General features: G+C 37.0%; 2 protein-coding genes across 2 annotated transcripts in view; one reads left to right on the top strand and one right to left on the bottom strand.

The window, feature by feature from the left end:
* Nucleotides 1-24,814, bottom strand: part of LOC141431195 (alpha-tocopherol transfer protein-like) — a 30,788-nt gene extending 5,974 nt beyond the window's left edge. Inside the window, exons 1-2 of the mRNA XM_074092256.1 lie at nt 24,528-24,814; nt 601-760 (exon numbers count right to left, since the gene is read on the bottom strand). Of these exons, the coding sequence (XP_073948357.1) occupies nt 601-760; nt 24,528-24,675 (308 nt within the window). The 5' untranslated portion in view covers nt 24,676-24,814. The remainder of the gene's footprint in view (nt 1-600; nt 761-24,527) is intronic.
* Nucleotides 13,744-15,970, top strand: LOC141431190 (uncharacterized). Its single transcript, XM_074092248.1, has one exon. It carries the CDS (start codon nt 14,026-14,028, stop codon nt 15,961-15,963), a length of 1,938 nt encoding a protein of 645 aa, XP_073948349.1. The 5' UTR covers nt 13,744-14,025; the 3' UTR covers nt 15,964-15,970.
* Nucleotides 24,815-26,328: the final 1,514 nt, after the last annotated feature.

Genomic DNA, 26,328 nt, shown 5'->3' with positions numbered 1-26,328 from the left:
AGTTCTACGTGCTTGACAGCCGTTAAGGTAAGGTAGTATCAGATGGAGAGTTTCAGCCTTAGGCCGCGTTTTCACTAGAGATGTGCACTCTAAGCAGAGCGAGGTTAGGTAAATGAAGCGTTTCTATTGGTTCATCACCAACACATTCCTCGCATTACATCCGCGCACATCTCTGATAGAAACGCCTTATCGCCGCGAGCGCGCTGCGAGTTATAAATAGAGCACCGAGGCTTGGGAGCAGTTCTTACGTGCTTGACAGCCGTTAAGGTAAGGTAGTATCAGATGGAGAGTTTCAGCCTTAGGCCGCGTTTTCACTAGAGATGTGCACTCTAAGCAGAGCGAGGTTAGGTAAATGAAGCGTTTCTATTGGTTCATCGCCTACAAATTCCTCGCAATACACCCTCGCACATCTCTGATAGAAACGCCTTATCGCCGCGAGCGCGCTGCGAGTTATAAATAGAGCACCGAGGCTTAGGAGCAGCTCTACGCAGCTAACTCGCAGCGCGCTCGCGGCGAAATCGTTGAGCGCTCGTAGCGAAAGCGTTACGTACTCATATGTACGTGAGCAAATAGCCAGTGTGATAAAGCTGTTATAGTTACATGAATTCGCAGACGTCGCTAAGCGGCGGCTGGCTGAGCGAGCGGTGCTGGTAGAGGTCGCGGTGCCGCGCGCGCGCCGCGCAGAACGCGTCGAACTTGGTGCGCGCGCGCGCCGCGTCCATCCGGCAGCCGCGCACGAACAGCTCCAGGAAACGCGTCTCTGAAACAATGGCAGCAATTCATAAAGAAACATTCAAGCATTAAGGACTTTGAGGAGGTGCTGTTAATGACATTAACCTTGCTCTACCACTGCCTCTAACAAATGTAAAAGTACAAAAGTACAAGTTTTATTAAATTTGCCCTGTTTGTTATTGTTTTGGGTGAAACCTTGCAAGTTTATTTGTAGTTTATTTGTGGTTGGATTGACATGAAAATTAGCAAGTTGGATGGAAATGCAAGTACAGTCAACAAAAAGTACAATGAAATATAATAACTACTAACATAATGGGCTAACTTGGCCGACGTAAGCATATTTGGTTGTGAATTTTATTCATTTTTAGGGTTCCATAACCAAAATGGCAAAAACGGAAACCTTGTAGTTTCGCCATGTCTGTCTGTCTGTCTGTCTGTCTGTCCGTCCGCGGCTTTGCTCAGGGAATATCAATTGCTAAAATGATTTTTCGATTCAGTGATTTGTTTCCAAAACATTATTATTTATTATTATTATAAAAATCGAGCGTCCTCCCCCCCCTCTAAAATCAAAAGCGGTGGGTGGAAAAATTTGAAAAAACATACATACATTTACATACATAGCATCCTAAGGTATAAAATGTACCTAAACTTGGAATATTCCGTACAAAATACGGAATCCTTAGAAAAATACTACTTGATTTTTTCGTAATGGCTGCGGAACCCTATTTCGGGCGTGTCCGACACGCTCTTGGCCGATTTTTAAGAAAAACTAGTACAAGTTGTACTTCTTAAAATACTAAAACATCTATTACATCTAGCCCCACCCAGGGGTAGCTTTAGTTCCAAGTCGAATGACAGTCAGAACGGCAAAAAAGACGAGATGTAAAACAAAGGCGCAACAGCGGCGTGATGTTCTCAAAGAAGCAAGAAGCAACTCGTTTAATTATTCGTCATCTACGATAAACCCACCGGTTCTTTTGTTCCTTATATCTGTATAAATGTAACGACGCCGTTTTTTAACATTTTACCTTAAACATAAAAGGCCTCCGTACGGCGAAAATGACAAACTGCCTGTTCATGGCCATGATCTCGAGTCTCAAACTACCCACGTTTCGTGTTGCGCAACTGTTTGACGATAAATAGAGCGTCGTTATTTGTTAACGATTGTATTTAAATGACACAGTTGGCTGTAGGTAGCTGTTTAATGGATGTCGCGTGCTAACAGAAGCTGCGATATTTGATTCTTCAGGCAGCAGGGCAGCAGTATTCTTTGTATTTTTTCCTTTTAAAGTTCTACTCTACTTTCGCGGCCTCGCGCATTCGCGTTAACGAGGTTGATGCACAATTTCTCCAACTTTTAAATGCCGAGCTACCTAGGATGTATATAGAGATAGGTGGTAAAAGACTCGATATGAGCTAAAAAGTGAAATGTTTTCATTAAATTTACTAATTACCACACGTTTCTTTCACAGAATCTCACTTAATGAACACTGCACGCCACTGATATTTAACGAACAACTTACCGTAGCTGTATTGCACTGATGTTGGCCGGTGTAATGTGGTTGACAGATAATCATGTACTTGATTAAGCAGGGTAAGCCAAATAGGTATTTTCGCAAATGCTAATACAAGGTTCATGCAACTGTAAAGGACAGTCAAGTCAAGTTATTCGTAAACACCCCTAAGTGTCAAAGAGTCTGCATGATTTTATTATTGACAGTACAACAAGTCAATATCGTGGGTGGTGTACGCAAAGAGCAACCCAGACATCGGCATTGTGTATAAGTATATCAACACGAACCAATAAAGTTTGTTTCTTTCTTGACTTACTAGATTTTGTTCACGACTTCGTCTGTAATTAATGCGTTTACCGCGATCATATGACTGTGAGTGAGAAATATCCAATTTTCCGAGATAAAATCTATCCATCCTAAGTCTTAAACTGATTCCATCTTTCGTCTAGATCGGTTCAGCGGTTTATGTGTCAAAAGGTAACAGACAGACGGAAAGGCAGACAGAGTTACTTTCACATTTATAATATTATACAAGGATATTTTAGGAACTATTTATTGAACCGATTTATTGTACACCAGAAATGGTAAGCGATATAGAAAACAGGTACACAGAAAGAAAATTACAAGGTCAACAAATAGAAGGCCTTATCGCTTAAGAGCGATCTCTTCCAGGCAACCTTTTTTGCAGAAAGAAGTAAGAACTAGATTACAGCAGGTGGTGCATCAGCAGTAGAAAAATCAATAATATTAATAATTCTCTTTTAAAACAAATCTAAATTATTTCAAATTGACATAGGCTTAGGTAAAGTACCTAAATAGGTAGGTACTCTTAATCCAGGAAATTGCAAAGTTCTCACAGATAATGTTGCAGGCAATATGACATTTGATACCTACCTACCTTGCCATGCTATAGTTATTATCTTTAGGACTGCTTCAGTAGGAGGCTTCGGTAACGTTACCGCTTCGGAGACACTTTTAGCAATTTTAGGTTTTAAGTTTGGCAAAAACGGTACAATAGTGACGGGTTGCTAGCCTGTCGCCTACGGTATACCTTAACCCCTAACCCTATATCCCCCTCCCTCCCTCCCCTATCCCTTATATTATCCCTTATCCCTTAACCCTATATCTTCAGTCGCTTCTTACGACATCCACGGAAGAAATTTCTAACCCGACACCACACGGGTCTCCACATGGCTTTTAGTACTCATTCTTGATTGTACATAAAAGCCATTAAGTTATGTAATTGTATGTATAAAAAGAGGTAATTAGAAGTTAAGGAGCACTACAATGACCCAAAAACCTGCTGTTTAAAGCAGAGAATGTGCAAGGATGTTCTCAAGTTAACACAGAATTACCATGCAGGACAACGCACCGCCGCAACAGCATTGTGCAACCCAAACAATGGCAGGGAAGAGTTCACTACATTCATGTAAAATTACCTAATTAGATAGAGGTACAGTCACCTGCATTAATATCTGCCACAACGGAGCGTACAAAAATATCTGCACGCTTTGTTGTGTCAGATATTGGTGCTGGTGACTGTACATAATTCAACAAATTATAAAATAAAGGACATTCAGCACAGAAATGATGGGAACTGATTAGTAGAAGTTCTCGCCCCATAGTCATAGCATCGCTTGTAAACGACTGTAATGTATGTGTTGTGGACCAAGTGATAAATCGGTCATTTTTCATAATGCCCGGGCACTACGCTACTTAAGCAGCAGCACTAGCGACATCTATGTTTCGCTATCATCGAGAGACGTAACACTCTTTCCCCAAACTCACTCACTCTCACTCTTTCTCCAAATAACCAATCATAATTTGATTGCTTAGTAGCGACATCTCTTGTCTGGGTGAGCGGTTAGTTCCGAAAGTGTTACGTCTCTCGATGAGATGAATATAGGCAATTGTAAATAATGCCCTTATTAATCTCTTGGACCATAATATATGTAAGTATGTATTATGTGGGTTAGTTCTTACCTACTTGACTTTAGACAGCCTTTATACATAGAAATGAAATACTACTTAAACTTACAAAAATTAGCATTTTAAAGTTTAATATTTTTGCAAACGCATCCCTAAACCGAAAAATGGTAGGTATGTGTGTGGTATTATGTTTTTAAAAGACCTATGTAGATATTTAATTATACCCAACACTATTGGTTTATTATTCCCAATTTACCTATGTACACCTACAGGGGAAGTGCAGTAAAAAAAAATCTAAATATGCAAAGTCTCTGAGCTAAGGCGCTCACGGGATTGTATCAGAGTTGGCCCTGATCACGATTCAAGAATGCTTAGCCCTTTATTTTCTACGGGAACTCGCGATATTCCGACACATCTTATACCAGCGCCTAAATCGTTAATAGCTGTTAAAACATGCTTTATGCGACAAAGAGCAAATATACAACCGTCCCTACAATCAGGTTTTATCTAGAGTTAATAAATAACATGCACGGATACCAGTTTAATACAGGAAGTTAACTTAATGCGCGTTCACTCGGATTACAGATCTTGTTTGAAAGATCGCAGCGTTTCATATCGGGGATTCCTGCAATCAGTGCAATCAAGAAGTAACCAAAAGCCAACATTGAACTAGGTATCTAGAAAATCTCGTAGTATTCCGGTACCGTAAAATGGGGTGTTTGATCTGCGGGCGACTTTAAAAAGTAAATGAACTCAATTTTTTTTAGCGTTTATTATCTTCTATTTACTCCCAGTCGATGTCATCTACATCCACCTATAACCAACCTATAACTCATTATCTCACTCCTTATTTATATAGGCAGTAGGTATCGGTTTTATAGCAATTTGAAACTGTCAAAGAATTCCCAATTTTATCAAAATTACCCTGCTTTACGCTAAACTATAATCAACTAACCCATACCATACTTTAAGTTAAAATGCCGGCCAACATTAGGAATACTAAACATTTTTATACTTATGTTTTCTCAAAAATGACCGTAAAAGTCTACATTATTCCTTACAATCAGAAGGCTAAGTGCATAGTTTATGGTCAGCGAGAAATTAAAAAGTTAAAAAGATTGCAGTCGCGCTAGCTCGACAATAATTTCCTATTGTTGAGTCTCAAACTTTTTAAAAACCGGGCAAGTGCGAGTCGGACTCGCGCACCGAGGGTTCCGTGCGCGTACAGGTATGTAAGTAAACGGGAATCGTGTCTTGAAGATATTTCTCGCTTTTTCCAAATGATTTAATTCATCCAGTGTATGCAGAGCCCTACTCTTAAGCAAAATGTATGGAGTGTGGGGTCAGATTATATTAGTAATTGATATTTACGGACTGACATAAAAAATCAAGATTTTCAGACTTTTCTAGTTGATTGTGTTATAATAGCTACCTTCATACGAAATTTCAAGATTCTGCTGAGTTCACGGGAAGTCTTGTAGGTTTTGATTCCCTTGCGAGTTTCGAAAATTTGAGGAAATTTGCAGCATAAACGGCATCTTTTGATTGCATTGGCTTAGAAGTTTGATTTTTTCACAGCTCCAAGGGACAGTAGACCTCAGTATTTGATATAAATTTAAGCTTGATACCTCCACGCGTTCCCGAGAAAAAGGGTCTTGACAGACAGACAGATAGACAGACAGACAGACGGACAAAAAGTGATCCTATCAGGATTCCGTTTTTTCCTTTTGAGGTACGGAACCCTAAAAGCGAAAACGGCCATGGAAATGTTGGCACAAGTCGTATACAGCCAACTCAAATGGCTGCTATAAGTTATTTTTCTCAAAAATGACCGTAAAAGTTGACATTATTCTATACATATCAGAAGGTGAAGTGCATAGTTTATGGTCAGCGAAAAATTAAAAAGTTAAAAAGATTGCAGGCGCGCTAGCTCGACAATTAGGCCGATAGGACTACGTTATTTTGAGGTATTAAGTTTCAAGAATTCTAAAGTTTCTTATTTTTTGCCTGTGGGTACAGTCGTACCTATGAAGCTTATTGTAGCGTTTTGTGTCATTTTTGTTGCCTGCATTTTCAGCAATTTGAAGATTTGTGGTTGTTTTTTTTTTATTTGAATAATTCTAGCAAAATAAATTTAAAGTTAAAAATAATTATGGCATCATATCTAGGATAGCCTGTGGAGTATGTAAACCAAATTTGTGTCATTTTCGTCCAGTGCAAACTGTTATATGGACAGTATGTAAAAATGGTGTGAAAAAAAATATTACAGTTTATGAAATATTTATTTCCTATTTCAGATTACTTACATACGCCTATAAAAAAAAGTTGTGCCAAATTAGACTACGCAATTTTAAGATTTTAAATTATTTTGTTTTCTTAACCTACAAACGCTTCAAAAAAATATTATAGTCATTAGAGTTCATATTTGAACTATTATTATTTTTATTTTTATTTTATAGTCATTAGAGTTAGTTGATATTTTATATCATAAATGCATGATAAATCGACATTGCAATGAATTAGCGCGCCTGCAATCAGTCACATTTTTTTTTTATGTTAAAAAGGCCATGGAAATGTTGGCACAAGTCGTATACAGCCAAGTCTAATGGCCGGTATCAGATATTTTGTTGGAACTCCGGACTTTTTCTATTGGGTCTGAAATAGCTTGTGGTGTTTTCGGTGGAAAAAACACCTGCAGTTTATTTTTAATGAAAAAAGGCGGGAAAGCATAAGAAAAATATTGGAATAAAATTAAATTTTATAATAGAAAAAAGTTTATTCTATTTCAGAATTATTCACCATTTTTGAGAAAAGCTTTATATTAGTCACGGCTGGAATAGCAATTACTGGCTTCGTAGTAGTTAAACGGACTCGCAAGCTCGTCAGTTTAATTCTCATACTCAGCCAGCAATTGCTTACTTCCAGGCCACGACAATAATCTCCATCAATACGCACCCCCCTCGGGCACTGTACATATTTAACACATTGGTTAATTTCTCGATTGTAGAAGGCGCATATAAGTATAGTAAAAACACTTCGAGCTGAGGAAATAGTACGTGATCGGGAGCATCTTGCGGTGGCGCGTAGCATTACAAATGTACTTGTACCTACTACGCTATTTAGTAATCCACCTCAACACTTTGGTGTCGTCAGTTCCCGCCACCCAAATTGCGAGACTTGCAAGACGCGCGAGGAATAGCATCACATTTTTAACTCAAATTACTACTCAGGACCCAAATTCATCCAAATAAGCAATCGTGTTACATATTTAATTATTGCTGTGGATTAGAGAGTTTTAATAAACAGTACAAAATGGCGGGGGCTCAGAGTTCTTTTTGTGAAATTTCTAAAAGAGCGAGCATGTAGTTAGCTGATTGTGTAGCTAAACTATGTAGTTAGAGTTTACAGATTTTGAGATGATGACGTTTGTTTTTTTTTTATTCGACTGGATGGCAAACGAGCAAGTGGGTCTCCTGATGGTAAGAGATCACCACCACTCATAGACACCTACAACACCAGGGGGATTGCAGATGCGTTGCCAACCTAGAGGCCTAAGATGGGATACCTCAAGTGCCAGTAATTTCACCGGCTGTCTTACTCTCCACGCCGAAACACAACAGTGCAAGCACTGCTGCTTCACGGCAGGATTAGCGAGCAAGATGGTGGTAGCAATCCGGGCGGACCTTGCACAAGGTCCTACCACCTGCAAAACCTGTTTGTAATGACTAATGATGATTTAATGACTTGACGGTTCTCAATTCTAAAAACATAATAAGTACGGGAAATATAAATTGTGATTGTCAAATGGCTCTATACTTGTGGACGTTCAAAGCACTTCAAAGTATGTGAGTAGGTATATGGCGTCAAAAGGGTGAGATCAACTTGAATCAAAAATTCCTACAAAAAACTTTACAGGGAGGCTCCGTTCAGTTCAGGAGGGAGGAGGGAGGTTCAGTTATGCTTACTCAACCATCTGCTGAAATATTGCGGATTGATTTAACGCTTTAGTTCTATTTATCTTAATATAACCATGGTGGGACACTACATTGGCTATTAAAAAATATATATAAATATAGGTATGGTCACATCGTTACGCATGAAATTATAGTCCATTACATAGTCCCCCTTTACCGCAGCATTGAGCTAGTTAGCGACCGGTTGCGCGAGCGCGGGTCGAAGAGTTCAACGACTTCGCCGAACTTGCCGAACTAACAATATTTTCGTACGCAATCTACTTTGATTGTGTGTTATTTTATTTTTTTGTGTCGGGGCAGATATTTGTATGAAAAATACGAATGTTTGCTCTCGGGTCTTGGGTGTTTAATATGTATTTAAGTATGTATCTATATCTATATAATTATATTTATCCGTTGCTTAGTACCCATAACACAAGCTTTGTTAAGCTTGCTTTGGGACTAGGTCAATTGGTGTGAATTGACCCCTGATATTTATTTATTTATTTATACATAGAACTGCGATATATTATTTTTCAGGATACACAAGATGTTTTGAAAAGCTAAGATCAAAACGACGATGAATGTAGGTGAATACACCTACACAGCTAGTGTATACAATTAATAGTTATTATATACTTGCTGTGTTCTGCAACTTCGTTTGACTTGTCTTTTGGAAATTTTGTTTTTTCCCGGGACAATTAGTAGCCTATAAGCATGAATAAATTAGAAATGGTGCAGGTTTAATTTTTAAAAGAATTTACAGAATAGATTCACTATTACCACCTACGCAATAAAAAAACAACAAACAAGGTTTATTTATGTACCTAAATGTATTAGTATTCATAGATAAGGACAATATGTAAAGGTTTGGGAAGTAAGTTACAGTTCTAAAGAGAGACAATAAAAGTATAATTATCTACTTACTTCCTTGAACAGAATAATATTTATTTGGCAAGGGTTACGAAGCTATATAGCTGAGATTTTATATACACAATATTTCACACAGACAAAAATGGGGTAGGAAGAGCACACGAAACGTTGCCGCTTCGGAGCCACTTTTAGCAATCTAGGGTTTAAAGTTTGACAAAAAATGGTATAATAGTGACAGGTTGCTAGCCTGTCGCCTACGGTATACCTTAACCTATATCCTTTGTCGCCATTCACATGTCGACATCCACGAAAGAAATGGAGAGCTGCTCGACACCACAAGGGGACACGATATAAAATTGCTAATTAGGCAATATCATAACAAAGGCAACTAGCAAAGGTTTCGCGTGGGCAAGGACCTTGCTAATATCCGAAAAGTTGCTCGAATTCTTAAATAAGAAGTCATTATTGGAGTCATAAAACGAAGGCTGCCCGGAAGCGCCATTTCTGCACTGATTGATATACGGAAGTATAGTACGTTGTGATTTCTTCCTGACAAAACCAGTGATGCTAAAACAAACAAACTCTATCAATAAATTATTACGCCTATTTGGGAGGTCTAAATTTAGCTTTGAAATAGCTAAACAGACTAGAGGTTCCTTTAGTAATTTCCTTCCGGTTATTGATCTTTACTTCGTCTCGGATTTTTTAAATAAGTTGTAGGAGCATACCTAAAGTAGGTACCTAAGTACATACAGTGTGTGGCCCAGAACCAGGGATAATATTAAAACCGGCCAAGAGCGTGTCGGACACGCCCAAAATAGGGTTCCGTAGCCATTTCGAAGAAATTAAGTAATATTTTTCTAAGGATTTCGTATTTTATACGGAATCTTCCAAGTTTAGGTATATTTTATACCTTAGGCTGCTATTTACTCTCAAACTACTTACTAATAATTCTCAAGCGAACTTAGCCGTTATAGTTTTCCTTGAAAGTTTGATATGCTTACTACCAACCTGAATTTTTTCCAAATTTTTCCACCCACCGGCTTAGATTTTAGAGGGGGGACGCTCGATTTTCATGAAAATTTGCACTTTAAAGTTGAATATTTTGCAAACAAATCACTGAATCGAAAAATCGTTGTTGCAAACCCATAATGATTTAAAAGACCTATCCAACGATACCTCACACTATAGGGCTGGATGAGAAGAAAAATCACCCCTACTTTACGTCTATGGGAGGCAACCTAAAAAAATTTTTTTTAATGTTTTATTGTACCATTTTGTCGGCATAGTTTACATATATACCCGTGCAAAATTACAGCTTTCTAGCATTGAATAGTCCCTGAGCAAAGCCGCGGACAGACGGACAGACAGACAGACATGGCGAAACTAAGGGTTCTGGTTTTGCCATTTTGGCTCCGGAACCCTAAAAACAGAGGCTCTATAGATCACCGGTAATTGGATCATCATGGTCCCACTTAATTAAAATCAAAACTTAGCTTTTGTTTTTTTTTAACAAACTTAATCGTAAATTCAATGTACGCATCCTAGAATCCAACTGACGTCGCCTGTCATGCTACAAATATCAAACATTTTGCTTTACATTGCTTCTTCAAATAAACTTTAAAGTTTAATTTAAAAAAAACGAATTATTGTTAAAAGTCGCAGAACTAATATTGTTCAGTTTGACGAGTACAATCTAGTTTTAATTATTAGACCGTGTTACAGGCCACATCCGGTATAATACTTGTACAATCGTGACGTAATGTCAAAAATGACAAAAGTGTTCCATAATATTAACCCCCTTATTCATAAAACTTAACAAGCCTATGTTAACTAACAAATGCTTTGTCCCTTTCTAACAAATACAAATGTCGAAGTGACAGATAAGGACAAACGAATTTTAGCGGCATTTTAACTAAAATAGGTTTGATTGTCGTTTATGAATAAGGGGGTACGTATTTAAGGTTTCCGCTAAATATAATAGTAGATTGTATCACAAAGGAGCCAAATGATATTTTAACAGCGAGGGCATTATTTGGAATCTAAAGCAGAGCGAGCGATTCTAGAGTTGAATCTTGAGCGTAGCGAGGAATCTACATAAGTATCTACCTTTAATCGAGCAATTCTTGTATAATTATATGCTACTAGCTTTTGCCCGCGACTTCGTCCGCGTGGAATAGTAACTTTGGAAAGTATTTAATTTATTTAGGGTACCTATTCTGCCAATAATAGCACATAGAAACTTCTACGGTTTACTGAAAATAACCTATTTTAATACATTGCTTTATATCTAAACTATTTTTTTTTGTTCTTCCATTCTTTGGTAAAACATAAATATTCTACCCTGCCAACACAAAAGGACTAATTCTTCATAGTGAGCTCTTGACATCTTACGTCCTGTATTGTAAGTTAGGAGGGTAGGATTATAATTAAGACGGCATTCTTACTAAGCATTGCTACACATATTTCTATACTTACTTATAGTAAATTTGTTTGGAATTCTTTACGAACTTTCATCCCCATATTTTCAAGTAGGTATGAAAAATGTCGAAATTTGAAAAGAGCCGTAATAAATGTTTTTTAGGGTTCCGTACCTCAAAAGGAAAAAAATTGAACTCTTATAGGATGACTTTGCTGTCCGTCCGTCCGTCTGTCTGTCAAGACCCTTTATCCCGTAAACGTGCGGAGTATTTATCGAGTTGAAATTAAAACCCTAAACTCAAAAAAAGTTATAGGGTACTTTCGGCTGTCCTATAAACTTGAAATTTTGTATAAAGGAAGCTCTTATAGCAAATTTTATTCCCTTTATAGCAAAATAAGTAAGAAAAATCTGAAAATCATAATTTTTCATGTCTGACTGTCTATGTTAATAAGCCATGTAAAATGACCCCACATTGCGTACATTTTGCTTATGAGCTTGGCTCTGCTAACACTTGATATTCATAAATACCTATGCACGGAACCCTTGACGCGCGAGTTCGAGTCGATTTTAACCGGTTTTAAGAAACAATTATTTATCTCTTATCACGTGCCCAAATACCAAGTTTCATAAAGAAACATCAATTTATCTTCGATAATGACGACCTTCCATATGAGCTTTCATCCCCTATTTCATCCCCTCACAGGTCGAATTTTCAAAAAAGCTAAAACACATACCAACTTATTTCTTATTAAGTGTCTAAATGCCAAGTTTCATGGTTTTATTTCCAACAGCGACGAACTTCCACCATATAAACTTTCACCCCCTATTTCAACCCCTTAAAGCCTTTTTTTCGCGATAAAAGATAGCCTATGTTCTTTCCCATGGTCTATTCTATCTCTGTACCAAATTTCATCCAAATCGGTTCAGCGGTTTTTGCGTGAAAGCGTAACAGACAGACAGACAGACAGACAGACAGACAGACAGACAGACAGACAGAGTTACTTTCGCATTTATAATATTATAGTATATATAGTATATAGTATAATAGTATATATAGTATATATAGTATAGTATATTGTATAGTATGGATGAATGGACCAAGTGATTAATAAGGGCATTATTTATACCTGATGCCCGGGCATTGTGAATTATGACAAGCAATACCGGGCAAAGTAATAATTATTATCTAAACTTCATTATTTATCACATTGCCCGGTCATTATTATAATATATTGCTACATGATCGTTGGGCAATTTGATTACAACTGATGTTTGGCCAACTGAAGTCTGATTCAACAACCGGACAGCTAGATGCGACGACGAGCGCATGAGTTGAGTAGGAGCGTGTTAGGTTCAACTGCATGATGGGGGATACAAAGCAGTGCTTATATTGAAACCTGCGCAAGTGAAGGAAACTAACATGGTTTCATGGAACGAGATGCTAAACAACCTTACAGCACAGCCGAGCTAAATAACCAATTTTTCACCTCACTACAGCGAGAAATATAAGTAAATAAGACAAAAGATAATCCTTTTGTGTGTTCGTTATTGTCAGGATAAGGCTTGTGTTAAAAAAAATGGAACAGAACGGGTTGCGAAGCCGCAGGCAATACAGCTTATTTCTATTAAATAAATTATTATTGCTAATAAAGCGAAATACAAGGCTTAATATCTACAAATACAAATACAAATTTAAGGTCAATAGATAAATATTAGGTGTTGCTGTAGGTCCGTTACACTGTGCACGACTATCATTGTAGCGGCGACATCCAACGATCGCAAAGGAAATGTTGACTTCGCTCGACTTCGCTACCAAGAGAGCCATTTCATGGTCATTTGGCATTTGATTCTTAATTATTAACGTAACGAACTGTTCAGTATTTTGTATACTTAACAACATGAAACAATTGATGCTAAAGGCTCAAAAGATGGTGCAAGAAATATATTGCGAGTTACAGAAGTGTAGGGGCTGTTTCACCATCCATTGATTAGTGTCTATTGTCTCCGTTTATTCGAACAAAACAAATAGAGACGACATCACATTTAAAAGTCAGTCAGCACTAATCAATGGATGGTGAAACAGCCCCTTAGTCCGGAAAATGTAACTTAAAGGATTATGTCTAGTTTCAAAGTTATTATAATTAAATAATGTCTCGGGTTTTTGAATAGGAATCAGGTATACAACGTATCATTTTTGATTTCCATTAAGTTTAAGGAAACATTCAATGAGTCATACATGTAGGAATGAGTGATATGCTGAATGACTGATTGAATGTGATGATCGAATGAGGGAGATGGAGTGAATGAGTGTCAAGGAGAAAGACGTAAGACGTGTGTGCGAAAGGACGTGTTGATTTGCTTATTATAATTAAGATTGTGTATCTTTGAGTTTTTATTGAATTATATTTTATCTCGCCAACTAAGGTGTTTCCTTAAAATAAAACTCTACAGTTTTTGGGGGCTCGACCGAGATCACAGCGATCCAACTGGATTTTTTAAGACGACGACGTGTTCATAGAACAAAAGACGACGACGACGGCTCACGTCAAACGAAAAATCCAGACGACGAAAATACAATTTAAATACAAGTTGTGACGAGAAAATGCCTAAAGAAACAAGACGTAACAGTCGGCGAGTAGAATTTGAAGATTCTTTTGAAGAAGCGATGTCATCATCACGAGGGGGCGGTGCCATGTTACATCTGACAGAGGAACTGGTTCCAAAGTTCTCTGGCCAGGATAAGGCGTATCCTGCGACCAAGTGGATCCAAGACGTGGAAGACCATGCCGAGGTGTTCGGATGGACGCCGGTACAGCAGTTACTCATGGCAAGGCGGTCGTTGACAGGTACTGCGGCACTATGGTTACGCGCTGAGAGGATGTACAAGACGTGGGATGAGTTAAAAGCTAGTCTTTTAAAAGAATTCCCGGATACTATTGACAGCAAGACTATCCACGAAATGATGAGTTCACGAGTGAAGAAGTCTGACGAATCGTGCATCGACTATATGCTCATCATGAAAGAACTGGGTAAACGTGGGAAGATGCCCGATTATGTCGCGATCAAATATATTATCGACGGTATAAGAGACGACCCAATGAAGAAAATGATGTTATATGGAGTGACGACATATTCTGAGTTAAAAGAAAAATTCAAAATTTATGAAATGATTAAAGAAGATTTGGAAACTAAGAAGACCCCAAATTTGCCTATCCAGGAAGTTAGAAATAAGCCGAAAAGTAAGTGTTACAGTTGCGGAGAGAATAACCACATGTCCAATGAGTGCCCGCACAAGCCTAAAGGACTAAAATGTTTCCGGTGCAATGAATTTGGTCACATTTCATCACAATGTACATCGACGGCGGGAACAAGCAAAAGTCATCAAAGGCAAAATGGCGGATCAGCGGCGAGTCACATGTGTGTTAATAACAACATTCCGAACGGGAACAAGAGCGAACGACAGAACGAGACTGAGACTTCATTCGGTTCGGTCAAGATGGCGGCAATGACGGCGCCACAGGAGACGACTGTAGCGAATGACATGAGTGACAACAACAATGTCAACGATGATGGCGGACGGCCGACGTATCGTAAACCGATGAAAGAAATTATTTTATTTGGAAAAAGTATTAGTGCATTAATAGACTCAGGAAGTGACATTAATTTAATTTCGATTGACTGTTTACAAGCTTTGAACGCGCCAAAATATGAACAGAGCATGATTTCTTTGAGTGGACTTGGTTCGACGCGTGTTTATTCGTTAGGTTTTATCAAAACAAACATTTTTATAGATGAACAATGTTTCGAAGACGTAGTTTTACATATTGTGCCTAGGAATGTGATGCCGTTTTCTGTAATTTTAGGCCAAGATTTTTTAAAGAGTGTAACGTTTGTTATGGAAGGCAGTCGAGTACTTTTATTGAAGTCTAGTAATGATTGGTACCTTAGCTTTATGTGTAGTTTTTGCGTTTCCGATGTTATAGGTTACATGAAGGATCCAGAGTTACAAGAGGAGGTAAGACAAGTTGTTGAGACGTATCGGCCTAACAAGACGAAAGAGGCTCCAGTTCAGTTGCGCATTACATTGAAGGATGACGTCCCGGTTGCGCAACGACCACGACGGCTGGCTTTGGCCGAGCAACAAGAGGTTGAGCGTCAGGTGAAACAATGTCTAGAAGACGGGGTGGTTCGGGTAAGTTATTCCGAGTACGCTAGCCCATTGGTGCTTGTCAAGAAGAAGGATGGTAGCACTAGAATTTGTGTTGATTATCGACAGATAAACAAAAAGATGGTGAAAGACGAATATCCGTTGCCAGTCATAGGAGATCATATTGATAAGCTGGCAAAGGGAAGGGTGTTTAGTACGATTGATTTGAAGAATGGGTATTTTCATTTGACAGTTCACGAAGACTCTGTCAAATATACTGCGTTTGTGACACATAACGGGCAATACGAATTTTTAAAGGCTCCGTTTGGTTTATCGGTATGTCCAAAGGTGTTCACAAGATTTATTAACGCGATTTTCAGAGATTTTTATTGAGATGGGAATTGTTCTGATTTTTATTGATGACGTCATTATAATTGCAGAGGACGAGACACAAGCCGTTGAACGACTTAAGTTAGTACTAGTAAGAGCATCTCAGTATGGAGTCGAGATTAACTGGAAGAAGGCGCAACTGATCCAAAGGAAGGTGGAGTACCTTGGTCATGTTGTGGAGGACGGAACTGTGCAACCAACACCAGAAAAGGTAGATGCTGTGGTAAGATTTCCTCAACCTACTAACGTGAAGCAGTTACATGGATTTGTTGGTTTAGCATCGTACTTCAGGAAGTTTATCCAAAACTTTGCTCTTATTGCACAACCTTTAACAGAATTGCTTAAGAAAGATGTTGATTTTGCATTTGGTAAACCTCAGAAAGCAGCGTTTAACATGTTGAAGAAGGAACTGATAAGTAAGCCTGTATTAAGAATTTTTGACCCATGTTTGTACACAGAATTGCACACGGATGCATCGATGTACGCAGTAGCTGCTATTTTACTTCAACGATGTCCAGATGACAACCATATGCACCCAGTGTATTATATGAGCAGGAAGACTAATGACGCAGAACAGAAGTACACGAGTTACGAGCTTGAGGCTTTAGCAATAATTGAAGGAGTGAAGAAATTTAGACATTATTTATACGGACTAAAATTTAAAATTATTACTGATTGCCAGGCTTTTGAGATGACGCTGAGGAAAAAAGATTTAACTACCCGAGTAGCTCGATGGGTATTAGTACTACAGGAGTACGACTATGAAATAGTACATCGTACAGGATCGCAGATGAAACATGTTGATGCTTTAAGTAGATATGTCGGAGTAGTTACCAGAGAATTCCATGAGCAGATCAAGAAAGCTCAAGAACTAGATTGTGGTTTAAGGGCGATTCGAGAAATTTTGAAAGAAAAACCATACATGGATTACTGTATGCAGAATGATATACTCTACAAAGGACTGCAATTAGTCATTCCACAGGGAATGGAAGGTGATATCATAAAAAGAGTACATGAGAACGGACATTTTGGGAAAAAGAAGATGGTGGAGTTAATTAGTAGAGATTATCATATACAAGATTTACATAAGAAGATAGACGAGTTTATGGTCACATGCATTCCATGTCTGCTGGCGACTAAGAAGAGTGGAAAACAAGAAGGTTTTCTTCATTGCATTGACAAGGGCAGTATTCCGTTGCACACACTACATTGCGATCATATTGGACCTTTATCTGAAACAAAGAAGCAGTATAACTATATACTTACGATTGTTGACGCATTCACGAAGTTTGTTTGGGTATTCCCAACTAAGAGTACAACGGCGAAAGAGACATTGGAAAAGCTAAGGATACATCAACAGGCTTTTGGTAATCCTTATAGACTTATTACAGATCGAGGAGCTGCGTTTACGAGCAACGAGTTTAAGGAATATTGTCAGACGGAGAATATTCAACATACGCTTATTACGACTGGAATTCCAAGAGGAAACGGACAAGTTGAAAGAATCCATCGCATTTTGGTATCAGTATTGACAAGCTGTGCATTTCAGATCCAGGACTGTGGTATAAGCATGTTGCGAGACTGCAGACAGCTCTTAATAGCACGTATCAAAGAAGTATCGATACGACACCATTTGAACTGATGTTTGGAACGAAAATGCGAACAAAGGAAGATATTGAAATATACGATATGTTATTGCAAGAGGAACGAGATGCTTATATCTGTAACCGAGAGCAGCTACGATGTTCAGCGAAGGCGCAGATATTGAAGGTGCAAGAAGAAAATAGACGTAACTACAATAAACGACGCAAAGTTAGCACATTGTATCATGTTGGAGATCGTGTGGCTATCATGAGGACGCAGTTTGGTACATGTTTGAAATTGAAACCTAAATTTCTGGGACCCTACCGCGTGACAGCCGTGACGGGCAAGGACCGGTACGACGTAGAGAAGGCAGACAGTTCGACAGAAGGACCCACTCGTACTTCTACGTCAGCTGATTACATGAAGCCGTGGCCTAGGGGTCAATGAACTGCGGGTCAGTCAAAAGACGTTATGCTGCACTGCATATAAGGTAGAGTTTTTATTTCTTATGTTTTTGCGGTTTCACGAAAAGTATTCGACTGACTGCCCCATAAACGATTTTTTTTGATAAAATTTTAATGATTCGGCTTTGTAAAATAATATGAGATGTTTATGATGAGATGTCTACTTAGGTGTTTGTTAAGAGTTTGTTTTATTATTTAGATGGATGACGGTTTAGTTTTGTTTTCAGTATAGGTAAGTTTGTTTAAAGATGTTTTGCATTGTATAACTTTAGGTACGGTGTGCCCGAGGACAGGCACAAGCAGGAAGGCCGAGCTGTAGGAATGAGTGATATGCTGAATGACTGATTGAATGTGATGATCGAATGAGGGAGATGGAGTGAATGAGTGTCGAGGAGAAAGACGTAAGACGTGTGTGCGAAAGGACGTGTTGATTTGCTTATTATAATTAAGATTGTGTATCTTTGAGTTTTTATTGAATTATATTTTATCTCGCCAACTAAGGTGTTTCCTTAAAATAAAACTCTACATACATATATATGATATTAAATGAAAGTAGGTAGTTTAAGTATTACTGTGGAATAGACAGCCAAGAATTACAGATAATTAAAATTATGCGCGGTAAGGTAGGTACCTACCTAAAACAGTGTAAAAGTTAGAAAGAAACAGTTACTTGCTTAAGAAAAAACGTTTTTTAAGTCCCAGCTGAAATTGTCTTTATTGATACTTATTTAGCAAAATAAGATAAGAAAAAATTGAGGTTTTTTTGTGTCTTTCTTATTGTGTCACATCAAGTGTTTTTTACATTTATTATAATTTAACGTTTAACAATGACTATAAAGTTATAATTACCTACTCATTATGTATACCTTAAGAAAAATGTTTTATCGATTTCGCTAAAAAGTTAATTGTGACATAGTTTCTTTCAATGAATTGACCATCTGAAATGAAGTTTACGGAAATCAATAAAAACACATACCTACCGAATATAAAAATTCACGTCTGTAATAATTTAGAAATAATAAATCCAGAGTACCTACCCACTTAAACTTTCGAGATTAGAACACCAATCATTCATTCAATTTTGTTGAAATATCTAGAAAGTATTTTTATGGCTAAAAATTTTAACCAAAATGTACATCACCTGCATTAATATGTGCCACAATATCTGATAAATATCTGATACGACTCTAGGTACTTGTAGGGCCGCCGGCCGGTAGGACGTGTCAGATATTTTAGCACGCTCCACTGTGGCAGATATTAATGCAGGTGACTGTACTGATCAAAGGTGCGCAGCTCCATCAGAACGAGAGAATGGCCTTTTAAATTAGTAAATTAGGGTCGGGTCACACACAATATTATTATTAAAGAGTAGGGTGCGTTATTTCTCATCAACAAGTTTGTATTGACGTATTTGCACAAAAAAACTTGATATGCGCCGCCGCTATGCCTGTTTGCGCTGCGTTGTAAACAACATCGTTATATTTGTAACTAGATTACACCTCAAATAAAAAAAACCATGTATCTGACTCTACTTATAATCTGTATGCGAATAATTCCACTAATTAAGTTCGGCCAGTTTGGTTATTTTTAGAACCGCGTAGGTGTTTTGAGCACATTGTGTAGGTATTTTTTTTGTTTTGGTTGTTGTTGTTGAATAATCTATTCTACATCATTATCATCATTGTCGTCATCAGCCGGAAGACGTCCACTGCTGAACAATAAGGCCTCCCCTTAATTAGAACGCTACAATGAATGACAGGGATTAGTCCCAGGCATTTACATTCCCAGGAATTCACATTTCTAAATTATCACATTCCCAGGCATTCACATTCCTAAATTATCACATTCCCAGGCATTCACATTCTTAAATTATCACATTCTCAGGCATTCACATTTCTAAATTATCACATTCCCTGGTTTTCACATTCCTAGGATTCACATTCTTTAAAATATCACATTACCAAGTTTTCACATTCCCAGTTATTCACATTCTTTAATTAAATTATCACATTCTAGATACCATTCCTAAATTATAATATTTTCAGGTAATTACATCACAATTAAAATTTTTGGAAGTACCTATTCTTCATACCTACCTACTTATTAAATTCAAGATTTATCGGCCGGTTTGGCACGAATTATTTAAGTAGGTTTTATCGTAAAGTACCTAATGTTTCATCATAATCTCTTTAATTACATATCTAGTATTCAAATACTTGAGAATGTAAACATCTAAGAACTGTTAATGAAGACTAATAACTACTGAATAACTTTTATCAATATATAATCTACATACATCCGTGCATACACACCTACATCTATAAATATACTTAAAAACATGATGCCATTTTTGGGGCCGTTGGGTAAAAATATAATACCATTTATGACCAGGAAGTGGTGAGATTATGAGGAATTGGGTTTGTAAAGAGCTCAAATTAAGTGCCTGCCTGCGTGATAAGCTGGGAATGTAAAGAATTAGGTCTGTGAAAAGTTCGGACTCTGAAGAATTGGGATAGTTAAGAATTTGGAATGTCAAGAACTAGGATTGTGAATAAATGGGTTTTTGAAAAGTTGGCATTGTGAAGAATTGGGACTGTTAAGAACTGGGATAGTGACGGATCTGGATCTGTGAAAAGTTGGCATTGGGAAGAATTGGGACTGTTAAGAACTGAGATAGTGACGGATCTGGATCTGTGAAAAGTTGGCATTGGGAAGAATTGGGTCTGTTAAGAACTGGGATCGTGACAGAACTGGATCTGTGAAAAATTGGCATTGTGAAGAATTGGGACTGTTAAGAACTGGGATCGTGAAGAATTGGATCTGTGATAAGTTAGGATTTAAAGACTGTCCACGATAAAATCCGGGCATGCCTGATCTGGTGTATCTTTGTAATGAATCCTAATTTTCAAGCAGCATTTTTTTGTAATAGTCAGTGGTTATGAAACTACATGATAAAAATACAATCACAATAAAATGTTTGAGCGTCTGTGAGTTTTAGTTTTAGCTTTCTGTCAAAAAGGCAAATTCACCAAAGTTAAAACATTTCCAAACTACCTCAATCTGAAGTTAATTCGAAAAGAAAATGTTATAAGCTATAAAGTTTATTGTCCAATTTTAAAATAATATATAAACTTTACATGAAAACCTAGAAAAGATCGTCAGAAGACGCTGTACAAAATACATTAATAATTTAGGCACAGTCTAATAACTATATAAAACTTAAACTCACAGACGCCCTAACTTTTTATTATGATTAAATTTGTATTATGTAGTTTCATAACCACTAACTACTTAAAATAAAGTGATGTTTGAAAATTAGCATTCATTACAAAGATACACCAAATCAGGCATGCTCGGATTTTATCGTGGACAGTCTTTACTGGGCCTAAACCTGCGTTACTGTTGGACGATTATTAATCTTTGATAGCTGTATTAATACATTAAATATTAAAACTTACTTAAATGAGAAAATTTGAGAAGATATTTGTTACTCAATCAATAACGTCTGAACCAATTTAGGTAAAATTTGGTATAGAAATAGTTTAAGTCCCGAGAAAGAATAGAGGCTAGTTTTCATCTTGGAAAACTGCAAAGTTTCCGTGGGAGAGCAATAAATTAATTCCTCATTGATGAAGTTGCGGTTAACAGCTGGTAAGTATAATACAAATTATCATAATGCGTAGGCCGACTCAAATACTTATAATGAAATGTGCAGCAACATTCTGAATTGTCGATCATGGAGGCAGTAATACAAGAATGTATTTCGTTTTCGTCACTACTTTGAAAAAATCTCGTATATCAAATCAATACGTCAACAAAATTGACTCTTGAAATAATGTTCATAAAGTTCACTCAGTAAAATTATCGATTTTGATATACGGGCTTTTTTCAAAGTAGTGACGATTTGTTTAAAAGATTAGTCTTAGGTATTCCAGGTAAATAAGACTATAAGAAACATATTTGACTTACACATATAGGTAGAAGCAGTTACAAGAACAAAGCAAATAACTTAAAACGATGAGTCGACGTATTTTTCTTGTTGACGAGATTGGTGTGTATTTTCTTAATCAACATATAAATTGTTTTATTATTTAAAATTAAATAACAATATGATTTAATTATAATATTATTTAATTTTGAATAATAAAACAATTAATATGTTGGTGAATACACACCAATCTCGTCAACAAGAAAATATTATGTTGCGGGTAAATAAAAACTATATTTAGATTAATAATATAGAAACAAAAAACTACTTACTGTGCATTTACTTATCTATTTTTATGAGTCGTTAATACATTCGTGTAGATTTATTAATTCCATGGGATATAAATACTAATTAAGTACTAATTATTTACGAATAAGTATAAAATATTATTTTCTATTCAAAACTAATATTTGACCGTTAGGTACTCTATTTAGTTTTAACTGATCTCATAATTTACTTCAAGAACCAAACAATTAGAAAATTAGGTAGTAAAATCGAAAACTTGAGAGCAAGTACGTACTCGTATATAAAGTTCCTTCATTTTTAGGGCTCCGTAGTAACTAGGAACCCTTATAATTTCGTGTCCTGTCATTCGTTGTCTGTCCGTTAGTAATAGAAAGCCATTATATATTTCGCATCATCATCGTCATGTCACAGGCCTTCTCAACAGGGCTTGCCATAGTTCCCACGCGGGCCCAGTGATTGGGAACGCACCATTGAATTGCTTCGCAGGTTAGTGCAGGTTTCCTCACGATGTTTCCTTCAGCAAAGCTCGTGGTAAATTTCAAATGTAATTCCGCACATGAATTTCGAAAAACTCAGAGGTGCGATGTTTGAGAGGCGATAGGTCAAACCACTAGGCCACCACGGCCTTTTTTTAATATACAGTGGTAAAAAAATAAAAAAAAAAAAAAAAAAAAAATTTTTAGAGTACCCTCCCATAGACGTAAAGTGGAGGTGATTTTTTTTTCTCGACTTCCCCTATAGTGTGGGTTACCTATCGTTGGATAGGTCTTTTGGGGAACCATTGGGGAGTTGCTAAGACGATTTTTCTATTCAGCGATCTGTTTGCGAAATATTCAACCTGAAAGTGCATATTTTCATTAAAATCGAGCGTCCCCCGCCCCCGTCTAAAATGTAAACTGTTGTAAATTAAAAAAAAAACAGAATGGTAGTAAATATATCAAAACAAGGAAAATTATAGCGGCTAAGATTACTTGAGACTTATTAGTAAGTAGTTTAAGAGTAGTAAATAGCAGCCTAAGGTATGAAGCATACCTACCTAAACTTGGAAGATTCCATACACAATACGAAATCCTTAGAAAAATATTACTTGATTTCTTCGTAATGGCTACGGAACCCTATCCTGGGCGTGTCCGACACGCTCTTGGCCGGTTTTTATTCTAAGCCGTATAAAATAAAATAACCTTACCTACAGTAAGGCACAAAAGTAAATTACCAAAATTATACCACAGGTATGTGTATCTAATCTAATATTAAAATAATTATGACAATGACTCAAATGAATAACGTGTGACTCTACATTTCAAGATAATGAGGCCAACGAGCCGAATGTGCTGATTCCGCGTTATTGTTGTATTATGATTTCCAACGACCTTCTATGGTTTTGGTAGTAATTATAATTAAGTGATTTAAATAATTTTGAATAACATAGTAGTAAACACTCGCTAATTATTGATTGTGGGTTTGTTCACAGAACCATATAAATAGAATTATGTATTATGTACGTTCCTAATTTGAACTATATTCATTTTTTGACCGCTCTTAAAAATGAATCGGAAGCATTCCTCTTAATATAAGAGGAGGCCTGTGCCCAACACTGGGACGTAGGTAGGTCAGAGATGTGTAGGAATTATTGAACGAAGCTTAACTAAGGAATTGTTTTAAAAAAACATTATTTAAAATAAAGTTGATGCAACAATTTTCATTCATGAAAGTTTTCTATGATCTATATTTTCACACACAAGTGCTAATAAAAGGCGTACCTACCCTGTCCTTAAAGATTTCCTTTTGCCCTATTATATTTTTGTAATAATATAATTTATACACCAAATTATCTCGAAGATTAAAAAATAGTTCCCATCGTTGGACTTCTTTGACAGTAGTTACACGAATATAAATTACTATTTTGCTTCAATGTTAAACAAGCAATCATGAAAACATTATAAAACAATTATTGTAATTATAGTTGTGTGTTTTAATAATCTACTGTTGATGTACCACCTGCTGTAAACTAGTCCGTCCTTCGTTCTGTAAAAAGGTTGCCTGAAAGAGATCGCTCTTAAGCGATAAGGCCGCCTATTGCTTACCTTGTAATTATTTATGTACCTATTTTCTGTAGCGTTTACTATGTATCGTGTACAATAAAGAGTAATTGTATTGTATTGTAGTAATAAAATATGTAGCTATACAACTATACATAAATAGCACAAATAAACGTCATCATCAATATCCTGCTCTCCTTTTATTTACTTATCTCATACCCTCTTACTGACAATGGCAGCACTTACCTATGCTGTCTGGCTGTGGCAGATGTGGGGAGGTGGCGCACATGTTCCTGAGGTCTCTCACCCCCCGCTCCAGGTCACCATCCCCTTCCCCCAAGTCCTGCTTAATCAGTTCCAGCTGCTTCGCAGAAGGTCCTTGCAGAAACGCCATTGCACTATACACTGCGACTCAAGTCTAAGCAATTGCAAATATAAAAGAAACTGTTCCCAATTTGAATCGCGGTAAATTGCAAGCTCTAGCTGAGTAAGGACAAAACTGCGAGCGAATTGCCACCAGCCAGTGCCTTATATAAACATGCGGCGATTATAAAAGGTAAGGACGGTTGGGGTGCGGTCACGCTGTGCTTGTGCATTTATACGTTTTCCCTTCGATCAACGATCTGTTTCATCACTCTTCTGTTCCTGCTATCTTATATGACAGATATTATATCTGTAATGCTGTTTCTGTTTATTTTGTTCGATTAAACAAAGGTGGCATAATATGGTAAAGTAGTACCTATTGTGAGATATTTTTACGATGAACCTTTCAACTGCTGCATCCTCGTACTCCCGCCATATACTTACCTATATAGTTGTAAAAATATCATGCTTTTAGAATAATGGCCTAGAGAAATGTGATGCTAAATATGTAGGCAAGGTACGGTGTAACATTTGACGGAACGTGTTTATTTGTCCAATGATAGTGGGATCGGATACGAAAAAGGTTCAATAAATTAAGGCAGGAAGTGATGTAGGACCTACGATTATAGGTACAATAACAAATATGTAATAGGAATTTAAGCAGTTCGGAAAAACTCTCTTTTCTGCTGGTAGCACTCGGGTCAAAACTTCAATATTAACTACCTGAATTAATAGCTCTCTTACTCCCACCTTACTGCCTTATTTTTAGGGTTCCGGAGCCAAAATGTCAAAAACGGAACCCTTATAGTTTCGCCATGTCTGTCTGTCTGTCTGTCTGTCCGTCCGCGGCTTTGCTCAGGGACTATAAATGCTAGAAAGCTGTTATTTTGCAAGGATATATAAGTAAACTATGCCGACCAAATAGTACAATTAAAAATAAAAAATCATTTTTTTAGGGTACCTCCCATAGACGAAAAGTGGGGGTGATTTTTTTTTCTCATCCAACCCTATAGTGTGAGGTATCGTTGGATAGGTCTTGAAACCATTAGGGGTTTGTTAAGACAATTTTTCGATTCAGTGATTCGTTTGCGAAATATTTAACTTTAAAGTGCAAATTTTCATTAAAATCGAGCGTCCCCCCCTCTAAAATCTAAACCGGTGGGTGGAAAAATTTGAAAAAATTCAGGATGGCAGTAAGTATATCAAACTTTCAAGGAAAACTATAACGGCTAAGTTTGCTTGAGAATTATTAGTAGTTTATGAGTAAATAGCAGCCTAAGGTATAAAATATACCTAAACAACATATAAGATTCGGTATAAAATACGAAATCCTTAGAAAAATATTACTTAATTTTTTCGTAATGGCTACGGAACTCTATTTTGGGCGTGTTCGACACGCTCTTGGCCGGTTTTTTGTATGGATTATTCAAGCAAATTATCAGGAGAGGCATTTTCCAGCCACCAGACCAGATGAAAATTATAAATGAAAATGAGTTCTGTTAAAACTTCATCATGCTCTGATAAGTTCTTGATTTCATATCCCCCCCAGATACCTGAGCTATGATACTTATTTAAACAGTTTATGCTCTTTGTTAGAATAAACAGAGACGGTGGCACAGACATCCGTTAGATATGATATGAGAAACTTAATAGATAAGTAGTAGGTAGTGAGATCCCCATCTCA

Source organism: Choristoneura fumiferana, chromosome 9, assembly GCF_025370935.1.
Source record: "Choristoneura fumiferana chromosome 9, NRCan_CFum_1, whole genome shotgun sequence".
Classification (NCBI taxonomy): domain Eukaryota; kingdom Metazoa; phylum Arthropoda; class Insecta; order Lepidoptera; family Tortricidae; genus Choristoneura; species Choristoneura fumiferana.
This window is presented reverse-complemented; position numbering and strand designations above follow the sequence as displayed.

What these genes read in the sequence shown, in the direction of transcription:
- LOC141431190 (XM_074092248.1), top strand. Translation starts at nt 14,026, where the DNA reads ATGCCTAAAGAAACAAGACGTAACAGTCGGCGAGTAGAATTTGAAGAT.